The sequence below is a fragment of the Ananas comosus genome, linkage group 12 (genome assembly GCF_001540865.1).
Source record: "Ananas comosus cultivar F153 linkage group 12, ASM154086v1, whole genome shotgun sequence".
Classification (NCBI taxonomy): Eukaryota; Viridiplantae; Streptophyta; class Magnoliopsida; order Poales; family Bromeliaceae; genus Ananas; species Ananas comosus.
Window position 1 is genome coordinate 6,075,803 of NC_033632.1, and position 13,897 is coordinate 6,089,699.

At 34.7% G+C, this 13,897-nt stretch overlaps 1 protein-coding gene across 2 annotated transcripts; it reads left to right on the forward strand.

Annotated features, from left to right (window-relative positions):
• On the forward strand, positions 6,509-8,588 carry LOC109718054. Of its 2 annotated transcripts, XM_020244054.1 has the most exons (5): positions 6,509-6,587; positions 6,754-6,990; positions 7,590-7,708; positions 8,045-8,170; positions 8,289-8,588. In XM_020244054.1, exons 2-5 carry the CDS (start codon positions 6,775-6,777, stop codon positions 8,368-8,370), a joined length of 543 nt encoding a protein of 180 aa, XP_020099643.1. In that variant the 5' UTR covers positions 6,509-6,587; positions 6,754-6,774; the 3' UTR covers positions 8,371-8,588. The 2 variants fall into 2 exon arrangements, with proteins under 2 accessions (XP_020099643.1, XP_020099642.1); XM_020244053.1 differs by lacking the exon at positions 6,509-6,587 and having other exon boundaries at positions 6,650-6,990.

The following is a 13,897-nucleotide window of genomic DNA, read 5'->3' on the forward strand; positions in this document are numbered from 1 at the left end:
TAGCAATACTACTGGTGCACCTATAAATGTTGTATTCCCTTATCCATCAGCACATATTGAGCTCGTCTTAACAAAATTATTTTTTATTTTTTAATACTAAACATTAAAAGAATTTTTAAATATTAAGATAACGGAGTAGTAAAATTATGCCTCGTTTTTTAGTGTATCAACACTATTTATAATAATTTTAGAACTTACATACATTTTCTATTGTCACGAGCCAAAGCAAATGCACATTTTGGAGCATATTTTGAGATTTCATTTGATTTGATTCCAACGGCCTTAGTACTTTGAATCGCGCGTCTCCACTCAATCGGTGAGATTATTAATTATAATTAATTGGACTTGATTAAAATGTAGAGTTAGGACAACGAAGGAACCAAATCAAATAAGAAGAACCCAAAAACAAACAAATTAAGCCCCGCCAATAGCAAATCATCCCATTAGGATTGTGGGACCCACGTTCATCCACAATGAATTTATTGCGTAGGATTTTGTTCACCACGTGTGCAATGGACCGCTGAAGCAATTTCTTGATTTTTTTTTAAGGAAAAGATAGCACGCTATCCGCTTTATTCATTAGAATAGTAAATTAAGCAACATGGGTGAGACAATACAGGTCTCGAAGGGGGCGAAAAAAAAAAAAAAAATTAACGGTTACAGCGTTGCTTATCTATTAAAATAAGTTGCTCTTATTGATTCGTCAGTTGTCTAATCTTATGGATTTCTAGAAAAGGGTCTGGCTTGGTCAATATGAAGATTGCACCGTTTGCCACTAATGTTCCACCTACTTCATTAGCCTAAGCAACCTTTTTCACGGTCATCTTCTTCTTCTTTCAATCGTGCATTTCAGTCGCCCTTCTTCCTATAGTGTTTGTTTTAATAATACTATTCAAACAAATCTGTGTATATTAGGACCAGGCTAGTGCTCTGTCAAAAGTTAGCTAAACTATAAGAAATTTTCTGGCAGTGCAAGTACTTGTTTTATGGTAAATTATCTAATCCTAATAAGTCCACAAGTGAAGTATATGGAGCAAAGTCAAAGTGTAGCTTAACCAAGACAAATATGTAACTACACTTAGGGCATGTTTGGTTCATGATTGGAATAGGAATGAGAAATGAAATTGAATTGCTTTGGAATGGAAAATAGAATGATGAATCATCCAAAAATGTTTGGTTCATTATTGGAATGAAAATCGGAATGAAAATTTAGAGAGGGTTTTGATTAAAAGAGAGAAAAATGATGAAGGGAGAGGAGGTAGGTGTTGATAAAAGAGGATTTTGAATAGTTTATTTTGGAATAAGCCAATCCAGAATTCAAAGCCGGATTGGATCATAAATGAATTTGGTCATTCCCATTCCGGAGTGGAATGGAAATCGGAATCCGATTCCTACAAAACAAATAGCAACTATCGGAATCAATGAATTCCATTTCGATTCCATAGTTTAAAATAGGTGAACCAAATATACCCTTATAGTATATCTATCTATACTTGAATTGAGAACCCGAAGACGGTACGGCAGGGCTCTCCGCGAAACGTGCGAGCTGGCGCGAGCCGGGGCGGGCGAGCGAGCGCGGGAGCCAACCGGCACGGGCGCGGGCGGGCGAGCGAGCGTGCAGAGGCGCGAGCGAGCGGGCGAGGGCGCGAGCGGGCGCGCAGGCGCGGGTGAGCGGGAGCACGTGCGCGGCAGGGGCCGCGGCGCGCGGGCGCGGCGCGGAGAGCCAGCACGAGGTGGGGTTTTTTTTTACTTTTTTCCTGTGGATCCACTCCTCTCTTCTCTCTCTTCTCTCTCTCTCTCTCGTCTCTTCTCTCTCTCTCTTTTCCTTTTCTAACTTCCACTCTCTCTCTCTCTCTCTTTCTACTCCTCTCTCTCTCTTTTCTTTTTTTTTTCTTTTCTAACTTCCAGTCCTCTCTCTCTCTTCTCTCTTTTTCTTTTTTTTCTTTCTAACTTTTTTTCCCCTTATTTTGTAGTATTGTGACTCACACCAAAAAATAATAATTAAATTTAAATTAAATATAAATTTAAAATTAAAATAAAATTTTAAATCGAATTCTCTTTTGAATGTTTGATGGATTGCGGCGGAGCGGGAGGGAGCGGGGCGCGGAGCCGGTGCGGAGCGGCCTTTTTTTTTATGCTTTTTTCCTGTGGGACCCACAAAATTTAAAAAAATTTAAATATAAATTTAAGTCACATAAAAAAATAAAAATTTAAATTTAAATTTAAATATATTAAAATTTAAATTTAAATTTTAAATCGAATCTCTTATTTTGATGGATTGCGAGCGGGCGAGCGGAGGCTGGGCGCCCGGAGCGCGGAGCGGGCTTTTTTTTTTGCTTTTTTCCTGTGGAACCCACAAAATTTAAAAAAATTTAAATGTAAATTTAAATTTTAAACTAAATCTCTTCTTAACAGAAATTAAAATTTTGTATTTAATTTAATGTTTAATTTTTTTAAAAAAATAAAATTTAAATTTAAAATTAAAATATAAATCTATATCTATATATCCTTTGAATCGGGGATCCTAAGCGGGTACGGTCGGGCTCTCCGCGTTTCGAATTTTAAACAACTCAGGTAAAGAAGACAACTCAAAAGAATTATCATTTGATTCTATTAATGTGATATATAATAATTTACTGTTGTATTGTCTTCCCACCGCATCGCACGGGTCCGTACCTAGTTTTATCATTAAACGTAGAAAGTTACTGTTTACATTGAAACTCTATTTTTTTTTTTTTTTTTTTTATATACCAATCAACACATGTCCTATATAAGGGGCTGTTTGGCTGCATGCAATTGCAACTATATTGTAGTTTTAACTATATATAGATTCAAATATAGTGTTTAGTTGAATGTGCTTGAATCTAACTGTAATAATTGGAACTATATTCAAATTGCGCAATTTTAGTTGCAGTAATTGAAAAAAAAAAAAAAGTAATTTCAGACAAAATACAGGTTTACCTTTCTAATTACCTATTAATAAGTTTTCTTTCTTGTCTACATTGGAGGTAATCTCACACTACATATAAAATAATAAAATTTGTACTAAAATTTCTTATCTGCAGTATGCTTCCAACTAAAAAATTATTTATAGCTATAGTTATTTCTAGCACATATGAATAAACAAGATTCATATAATTATAACTGTCATATTTTTAAATATATGTTTTACTAATTATACTGTATTTGTAACTATATTCGGTTGAACAATCCTAAAAATACTATAGGTATAGGTTGGCCAACCATGCCCCCTTCGGATTTGTATAATGTGTGATGAGATGAAATTTAGGTTATTTTGCGGTCCATGGATAATATGGTGCACCAAGTCCACCCATTTTATCGTCCATCAGTCAAATCGTGCGGGGCCACAACGGCAGACGATGCATCATCATAAATATCATATCACAGTCATTTCACCAAACCCCATCAGACGCAGAGGATGCATCATATCAGAATCATTTCTATCAAACTTAATAACTCACATGTATTGCTGCTCAACGTACGATCGTTGTGTGTCCTACGCCTTTCGGTGTTAATCAACGTCGCCCGTATAATAATACATATATATAATATAATATATAAATATATATATATATATATTAGTAATTACATTATCCTCTCCCTGTCCGACATGATATATGTATTTACACAAACTATAATTATATATATATATATATATATATATATTCCCCAACTGTATTGGCCCGTGAATGAGTCAAATACACTATAATCACGGTGTATAATTCACGCAACCTTTAACCCCATCCGACGGCTCTGATCAATCAAATCTCTCTCAAATAGCAATAGATGAGGATTAGGTGATGGTCCTTGATTAAGACATTAATGAAGAGTTATATTGGCTAACTTAAAGAAGAAGAAAAAGGAAAGAGTTGAAGAGGGTTTGCCGTATATATATGGGTGGGTATAGTTTTAATGTACTCACGCGTTGTTTACCCAGCATAATTTTGTTGGTGAAACAGGTGGTGGTAATTTAATTAATTGTAGCCTCTTAAAACAGAGGGGAAAAAAGTCACTGCATATATAATTGGTAACTTAATAATATTCCTACACAGCACAATTCCTAACTGATTTCACTTTTTCCAAATTTTTAAATTCTCAAATTTATATACGTAAAACTAACTTATTATATATACAAATTTTTATGAACTATATAATTAATACATTACTCTGAAAAAGAAGAAACAATTTTGTTGCCTTAATTAGGTCACACATTAATTAATTTAAGGGCCCGCATTTTTAAAAAGTTAAAAGATCACTTTATGTAGCGTCCAAAGCTTTGTGCCCATCATGTTGTTTGCCTTTTTAAAGTACAATTTTTAAGTTTACAAAAACAGAGTTTCTACATGAATTATTTGAAGCCTTTGCTTTTTAAAAGTTAGGCAAGCACCGACTGTCCCTAGAGCAAGTGGCAAAGGGATTTGTGATTAGTACCCGAGACCCAAGTTCGAATCCTAGTTGATTCACATTTCTAGCTAAGTTTATTTCTAAATGAAATAAACGAAGTGGATAGCGTGCTACCTATCTCTCAAAAAGAGTTAGGCAAGCAGATACGAGAGTTAAGTTGTGACATCCAAATAATTCTACATGAGATGAGAATGAGATTGTGATTGAGTATATAAAAGACCATGAGCTGAAGTACTTTGGATCGCTTGTTCGGGTCCAACAAGTTAATATTGCTAGCCGGCCGGATCGTCTCAATCACCTAATAATTTCTCAGATGGAAATGCCAGCGAGACGAATCTTACATGTCAGATGGAAATGCTGGCGAGTCGGAATCCTTCCACAAGGATGAAGTGCTGACATCATATCCCACTTGCAATTTTAGGAATAATAATAATAATAACAATAATGTTAATCTTCAAGTTAAAGTGGTTTTGGTGTTTTGGTTGGTAAGGTAATGACAAGCATTTCAATGCCACATATCACAGGTATATATCAAGGGTTGTCTCACTTTTGCATAATTAAGCGAAAACTCACTGCATCGAGGAAAAATAAAAAGTTACACTTGTCCACCCACGACCGATTCCACCCTTTAATTAATTTTCGTCTGCTTTGGTCATCATCCAAAAGAGAAGTGTGGAGTGTTTTGAGATTATTAGTTCATCCATGCTCTGGATTTGTTTGAATATTTGAGTATTTTTATTTCATGTATTTTTTGATTTACTTGAGAAGTATTTAATATTCTGAAAAAGGGCGGGCAGTCAGATCAAATGTCTAGAAATTATATATATACTTGGCCTTCAGGTTTTTGTTTTCTTGAATAAGATAAACGACTGTGAGGGGCCTTTTGATTCAGGATTAATAATATTCCAAAAATGTTTATGTAATCTATATTTGGTATTACGATTTTGTTACTAACTTATCAAGTCACTTGGATTGAAAAATTATTAAAAACTAGCTAGTATACTCTTCTTCTTAGTAGGCTAATAATGATTCCCATTAAGTATGGAAATATAAATACTTACTAATTCATGATAATTTAGTATTCGTACCACCTAGGAATATGTAATGGTTTTACTACTTCACTAACACCTTTTACAACTATTCAACTAGAGATAAATGGTAATAATTTTAATACTTTTAACAGAAAATATGGAGAATTACCGAGGTATTACAAACTGTGAATCAAACGAGTTGTAAAGATGAAATAGCTATTGTATCAAATTACATACATCAAGACTTTTTTAAAAATAAAAACCAAACTCTTAAATTCTAATCACACAATAAAATGCTCGTACCGAATAATTACTAATCATACAGTAAATATTCATAGCATTTTATTAAATTATTCATTAAATTATTGGATATCGCATTTCGACAACCAAGCATGACTTTAAAATGCAAAATAAAGTGAACAATATAACAATAATACCTGATTGAAAACTTTATGAAAAAGTATAGACCAAAGAAATTATTTATTACAGTAATGCTACTCGTGCACCCTAAAAGAGGGGTTGTACATCATCGTACATCATATCATGCATGCAATGACTCTTATTAGTCTCTTGTCTCGTGAATTTTTTATATTTTTAAATATTAAAATTTTAAGAATTTTATAAAATTAGGAGGAACAAACATAAGTTATACATCTCTTTTGGGATGTATAGATATCTAATAATTTTCTATTTATTTTACACTTCAATCTTGCTTAATTAATAAAGTGCAATTTTTTTTTTTTTTTTTTCTCCACTTAAAAGTTGAATCATTGGATTGGAAGTATGAAATCACAATATAATTAAGAAGGATATTGATTGAAAAATCGAGTGTACGAATTGGCAGAAGCATCCGGCGCTAGCAATAAATTATCCATCATACATCAAGGAAACGCTTCTTCCCCTTTTGTGTATTCATGGACCATTGCGCCCCTTTTATTTTCCTCTCTTGCGTCTATCTTTGGTCATCCATCATCCACATGTAGAGAGAGAAAATAACAAAAAACCAAAAAAAAAAGAAAGGAAAAAAAAGGAGCAACACAATACAAGCCAACCCAATTGTAACAAATAGAAAGCGTGTGACGAGAGGAGGCTTTGGCACACGCTGAACCCAGTTTTTATTCCGAACAAGAGGTGTGTTGCAATAAAAGAAAAAGTTACTTGTACATCCAAAGACGGATATATATCCTACTCTCTATCCATTAATCACCTGATGTGACTACTAGAGAAAACTTCATCTTTGGATTATTTGGGTGTAAAATTCTTAGTATTGCGCATAAATACCTTGTTCAAATGATAGGAAAAGGGCTCTGTGGTTGAAATGGAGAGCCAGAGGGTCGCGGTGGTGGTGGAGGAGGCGGCGGCCGCCCGCGCCGCCCTCGAGTGGGCGGTGCGCAATTATATCCGCGGCGGCGACACCATCACGCTGCTCCACGTGTGCCCGCGCGCGACTTCCAAGAAGAAGCAGAGGAACCTCCGGCTCAGGGGCTTCCAACTGGCCCTCGCTTTCCGTGAACTCTGCGATGGCATCGCCGAGGTGCGCATCCCGATGCCGATCCTCTCTGCTCTTCTTGTCTTGTCACGCTCATAAATTTTGAAAAGATGTTTGGTTTTGTCTTGTTTTTTTGGTTTTTTTTTCTCTCTCTGATTAGGAATGATCATAAGCTTTTGGCGATTTTCTTCAATCTTGACATAACCCGTATAATAAAGAGAGTGATTGAAGAAAAATGAAATTTTTTTTCACTCTTTAATGCTATCAAAGTTGTGCAATTTTTTAGGGTTCTTGGTAATTAGATGTTAGGATTGAGACGTAAGCTATTGTCACACTAGAAATTTAAACTAAGTTTGAAGCCCACTAATTAAAACAAAGGTTTTCATAGGGATGACCCCAAACTAATACATTTTATGGGTTAATTTTTTTTGCTATTTTTCCGCAAAAGTACGAATTTTTTTATAAATTCATAGATATATGGAAGTGATCAATGAAAATGGGAAAAAAAAAATTGGCTATATATGTTTACCATAATAAGGGGTTTTTGATTTTAATAAATAAAAAATGAGCAATTTTGAAGGTTTGTGGTTAAGATGTTGAACTTTACAGTAATTGGGTTTTATCTGGTCGATTGATTTGTATAGGCCAAAGTGGAGATCATAGTTACGGAGGGCGACGAGACTGCGACAGTCGTGTCGATCGTAAACAGGATTGGAGCCACAACACTTGTTGCAGGGCTTCATGATCAGAGCTTCCTCTATAGGTTTTCTTTTTATTCTCCAATTTTTAAGCACCTCACTTTGTTATTTTGCACTCCCCAAATCATTTTATTATATGTGTTACTGTTAGTGTATCACTTAAGGTATAAATTGTTTGCATAAATTGTTTTGAGTACCTTAGTTAGCTTTATAAACATCATGCTTCTCAGATTGCGCCTCAATGTGATCTCAGTATTAATTCTTGTAAATACTAATGATGAGCAACAAAAGTTTCCATGATCATATAGTTAGTGAGATGGAAATAGCAAGAGAATTTTTTTTTTTCTTTTTTCGACTTTGCAACAAATTCATTTCTTTTTTACTCTTTTTATAAATCTCAGAGCTCAAGATCTAAGTTACGGTGTACGGAGTCTCGGCTGTCGAGTGCTTGCTATTAAGCAGCATGCTGCGATGCGCGAGGGCTTTATAAATGCAGAGTTCTTTCAAATTGAAACTGCCAGGCTATGGTGATTCTCTCATTTTACCAACTTTTGACCAGTTAACTTCAATAAATTATGTCACTTTTCTTTTTTGCCAATTTAATTAAGTGGTTGGTTATTAATTACATTTATTGTTTAATTGCAGCATATCGGAGCCCAAAATTCCGTATCAAATATTTCCTCTTTCGTTCGGAATGATATGCAGAAGATCGAGAAGGAAAAAATGATGAGCTATTCACCAAGAGATGGTTTGTTCTAATTTGGTGGGATCATAAATGTACAACAACACTTGATCATATTTGTTCAAACTCTAACATGTACTCAGAGCTTTTTGTTAAAAAATAATTGGTTAGTTTTTGCTCGACAAAGAAAATGATAGTTTTTCTGTAATGATCATATGATTGAAGAGAATCAACTGAGCATTGTGCTTATATTTCCCTTTCTATAGTTTGGTTGCAATTGTAGAAGATAAGCCAAAATCGCAACCCACGTCACCTTTATACAATGCCTTTCCATTTTCTCTCTTTTACTCGGAGGTGAATTAAAATGTTTTTGTGTTGGCCTTTTTGGGTTTGTTCTTAGATTAGTTCTGTACAATCTCAAGTACTAGTTTGCGATCATAGCATTCCATTATCTTTGGACGCTACACACAGGAGTTTTACAAACCCTAACAGGCTTAGAACTCTCGATCGTTCATTTGATTCATTAATTTTCAAAGATGGGGAGGGTTGTTGGAATGGTGAAATTAGTTCTATATATCTGGATACAGTTGCTAGCTAGGCGAATTAGATACTATTTTATGACTTAAAGCCTCGATATTTAGGCCCGATAATGGATTCAAGGTGTTAATTTAAGTCATTATCATTATTTATTTATATGGGACTAGATCTTTTACATGAGAACACCTATAACAATCGCCTCCATGTAAGTATTTTTAAAACTTGGATAGTTTTATAGTGTATCGATCTTTTGAATAACATTGTAAAAGTGTAGGACGTACGCTCGCTCCCTTCTCTAAGTTTATAGCTTCAAGCTAGGTCCATATAGTAGCAGAGTTATTACTAGTTACTAGCTACATGAATGCTCAATACATCAACCATATTGGGGTTTTTTAATCCAATAGTCTTCTCCTAAAATTTTATTCTAAAAATAGACCTGTTAAATTTTTATTTATAAATATGGTCCTATAAAAGCGGTGAACCATTCGCCGTTTTCTTTCTTTTTCTCACTTCTTTCTATATTACTAAGATGGTAAAAGCGGTGAATGGTTTACCGCTTTTATTCTTTTTCTACTTCTAATGAGGAGGTATGAATGCGGTGAATCATTCACGACATTTAGAGGTCTATTTTTATAATTATTTTTTTTACAAAAATTATTTTTTACAATTATAAAAACCGACAGGATTATTTATAACAAAAATTCACCAAATTGCCCTAGCTAACCGATGCCCAATAGTTTCCTATCTATTGATCCGTGATCTCTCGCAGAAGATGCTCGGATGTAGAAGTTTTTTTTTTTTTTTTTGAAAGATAGGTAGCACGCTACCTGTTTCATTTATTTCATTTAGAAATAAATTACTTAGCTGGAAATGTGAATCAGCTAGGATTCGAACTTAGGTCTCGGGTACCAATCACCAAGCCCTTTGCCACTTGCTCTAGGGACGGTCAGTTCGGATGTAGAAGTATTAAAGGAGGGATATTGAAGAGAGATATTGATGAAAATATAACTTTCCTTTTTAATTCCATTAACTCTTAATAAAGAAGATTATAAGGGTAGTGGTCCTATTTAGAAAAGCCTAAAGTCTTACTCTGACTAAGATGGAATCGAATCCAAAATCCTACTCCAAATCAGAATGATATTCCTCGGGATTTATTCTTTTTTTTTTTTTTTCTTGTGTGTGGAAAGTCAGTCTAAGAATATCACATCTGGAAAGAACATATTGATAACATCAAATTTGATTAATTACAAGGTGAAATAATATATAATCCCTTTACAGATATGAAAATATTTACAGTCAAAACTTTCTACAAATAGGAAGTCAAACTTTAATCACGGTTTCGGAGGTCCAAACGATCTCAAAACAGCCTGAAATTTGTGCGAAACTTACGTAGTACTATGTACCAAATTCTATTACCAGAGCCCGACTAGTTTTTCTTGATCTGGGCTTGTAGAATGAAAACTCGTCGTGTTCGGAGTCCGTGTGTGGAGTATATGCCCTTCATTACGCATGGGAGAAAGGTGTTAATATTGTTTTTCTCTTCTACTACTTCTTCATTCAACGTCATGTTATCTTCATCACGCATGGGAGAAGGTGTTAATATTGTTTCTAAATCATTTACCTCCCAATCTTCCAAACTTTGTTTACAAAATTATGCGATCCAAACACGTGCTAGCTTCCTCATTTCTTGTCGATCGAGTTTACGATTGTTCAATTCGTTCATGCTTATTGAACATTGCACACTACTCATGATGTAGTGTAGAATCTTCATATATGAGTAACGTAATTCAAAGAGAAAAAATTCTTTTATTTTACAAAGGGAAATGAAATTATTCTTTACACCCTCCAGGTCCACCATAATAGAAGGTAATTCGATCCCTCACCATTATACATAAGGCGATCTATACGGTAGCAAGCATAGTTCGAATACCTGGTATCCAATTTTATAAAAAGTGGCAATACAAGGTGCCTCCCCTTGTCCACATGGAGAATGTTTCTTACAAATGCAGCTTTTTCGAATCCTTCAAGAGGAAAATGTTCGCTACCCATCGGTGGGCTCTCTTCACCGAGTGGTGAGAAGACGTGTCCGCCCCATTTGAGCGAAGAAGCTGCATTTTTCAAACTAGTGAAGAGCGACTCTGGCCAGTACCCCACTGGTTTCAAATCGTCTTCGTACAGCACCCACCAATGTCCTGTCTCACGATCCTGTTAACTTACACAACCCATAAATTACTAAAGCAAATCTGGAGTTACGTGAGTGTATATTGTAAATGCAACACAGACAATATGCAGGGTTAACTATACCATTTGGATAACTTTTTTACAATTTACAGTTTGTAATTTTAATATAAAAGAATATATATCCATCGATTGATTATTTAAGCCATTTCTTTTACCATGATAGATATTGTATATTATATGATTTATATATATCAATATTTTTTTCATTATAAAACTATGCTTGTCTTCTTCTCTCTTTGCATAGCAAATTGGTTTAAAGAAAGAGAACATAATTAATGTAAACTAATAATTAATCAAGTAAAGATATCTATGCAAACATGCAAATTGAAAATGAAGATGAAATAAAAGACATAAGAAAATTTGAAAACTCCGTGAGCAAATTAATGAGGAATGAAGAATATGATCATAAATATATTGCATCATTGAATGTCATCTTTTCTTTTTTTCAGGTAAGAAAGAGTTACCTGGCCTACTTTATAAATAAGAAGATGCATTGCGCATTGATTGCCTCTATAGGTTGAAACTGGCTCTATTCTAGCACCGAGGGGAAGAGGTCGATTCACATGGACAAAGCCGTGGCACCTCTCATCTTGGCCAAGGTTGAGACAAAGAATATTATTTTTTGCACAGAACTGTTGCAAAATAGAATATCCATCTATCATATCCAACACATACAACCGAGATAGATTAATCACCAAGAGATCAAATTTGATTTCAAAATTTTGATGAATATATGTATTAAGAATTCATATAATAAATTATCGTCAAAATAATAAAAAGTGGAGTAAAACCGATAATTAATATGAATTTAATTCAAGATAAATTCCGGTTAAAAACACTTTAAAAAAATTATAATCTTCTCAAAATAAAGATTTTCAATCGTCTCCTTTCTCAAAGAAAAATTTTTAAAATTTCCAAACATCCTTCCTCAAATCATTTTTTTTTTAAAAAAATTTTGCACACGAAAACCATCATGTAATGCAATGAATAAAAATATGCAACAAGTACCAATCAAAGCATTACATAAAAACAAACTAAGACGAAGAGCAAGAAAAGATATCACCTTTCCGAATCCAAACTTGTCGGATTTTCTGTTGTCTTATCTTTTCGACGTTAAGCACAATTTGCTTTAATTTTTGATCAACCGTTGGTCGTTTCGTCGCTTGAGCCTTCGGTTGGAATTGTTGATGAAACTTTGAATTCCGGTTTGCTTGTGGGAATGATCGAACTTGACGTTGCGGCTTAGAAGTCCGGTTCCCTTGAGGTACTCGACTCACTTGATTTTTCTTTTGATTCCGTGGGGGATGTCGAGTAGTTGATGATGCCGCTTGATGATTCGTAGTTGCCGATTGATGTGTAGACATTACCGATTGATTCTTCTTTTCTTTATTTGGACAATTCTTTTTTATGTGTCCTTTGATGCCACATTTATGACACACCTTTTCGTTTAAAGTTGTTGAGACTTTAGATGTCGACTTTAAATCCTTTTCAACACACGTTCTCTCGTATCCGAGGCCAAGCTTGTTCGTTTGACCCAACCCGAGCATATGGTCCAACTTCTTTGAACCGGAAGAGAATTTTTGTATGTCGGATTGAAGTTGACGAACTTGATTGGTCAAGGATTGATTGGATTTGTGCGATTCCTCAAATTGTTGCTTCAAAAATCCAACCTTGTCTTTATATGATTTGATCGTTGATTCCACTTCATCAAGTTTCTCTTGGAGGATTAAGTTATTCTTAGAAATCGATTCCTTTTCCTCCTCAAGAGCTTTATTCATTGTCTTCAAATTTTTGTTCTCCTCTAAATGTCCAATAAACGATGCCTCAACTTCTTATTGAGCTTGGTCATCTTTTTCAAATCAATAAGAAGTTGATTGTATGCTTCTACTATATCCTCGTCGTTCGACTCCTCCTCACTTTCGCCATTGTCGCTCGAAGACCCATACGAAGAGAGAGAAACATTGGAATTAGAAACAATTGAGGATAAACAAACAACGTTAGACGAAGGTAGAGAAGTGTTAGTAAATAAAGCAATGTGATCACTCTTTTCTTCGTCACTTGAAGATGATTCATTCGAAGAAGAATCATCCCAAGTCTTAGATTGCAAAGACTTTTGCTTATAAGACTTCTTTGAAGGACAATCCGTTGCAATATGGCCGTAGCCTTTGCATTTGTAGCATTGAATTTCGCCTTCAAATTCATCTTTTTCTTTCGAAGACTTTGCAAATTTTTTATCCTTAGATTTAGAACTTGAAGATTGTTTAGAAAAAGATTTATGCTTCAAAGATGAAGCCTTGTCCGAATTGTTCTTCTTTCGAAAATTCTGTCGAAACTTCTTCGTGAGGAGTGCAAGTTGACGTTCGAAATCGGCGAGCGAAATATCTCCATTGGAATCCGAGTCGTCTTCTTCTTTCTTTGTTGATTTGAGTGCAACCCCTGTGCTTTTAGAAAAAGACTTGGAAGAAGATGGATTAGTAGGAAAAGTCACCTCATTCGTTTGTAGAGCGCCTACTAATTCTTCGACTTTCATCTCGTCCGGATGCTTAACGGTTTCAATCGCGGCAACCTTTGCCTGAAAGCGTTCCGGAAGAGTTCGAAGAATCTTTCTAACAACCTTAGCATCCGGGATTTTCTCTCCCAAGTTAGCACATGTATTCACAATGTCTTGTAGACGCATATAGTACTCAGTAAAGGTCTCATTTTCGTCCATAAAAATTGAATCAAATTTACTTGTTAACATTTACAATTTTTGGACCTTTACTAAGCTCGTTCCTTCATGCGTAACTTGTAGAGT

Bases quoted from the DNA above. Each gene is read 5' to 3' on its own strand.
- LOC109718054 (XM_020244054.1), top strand. From the start codon at position 6,775: ATGGAGAGCCAGAGGGTCGCGGTGGTGGTGGAGGAGGCGGCGGCCGCC. The intron at 7,709-8,044 runs GTTTTCTTTTTA...TATAAATCTCAG, and splicing joins GATCAGAGCTTCCTCTATAG to AGCTCAAGATCTAAGTTACG. The intron at 8,171-8,288 runs GTGATTCTCTCA...GTTTAATTGCAG, and splicing joins ATTGAAACTGCCAGGCTATG to CATATCGGAGCCCAAAATTC.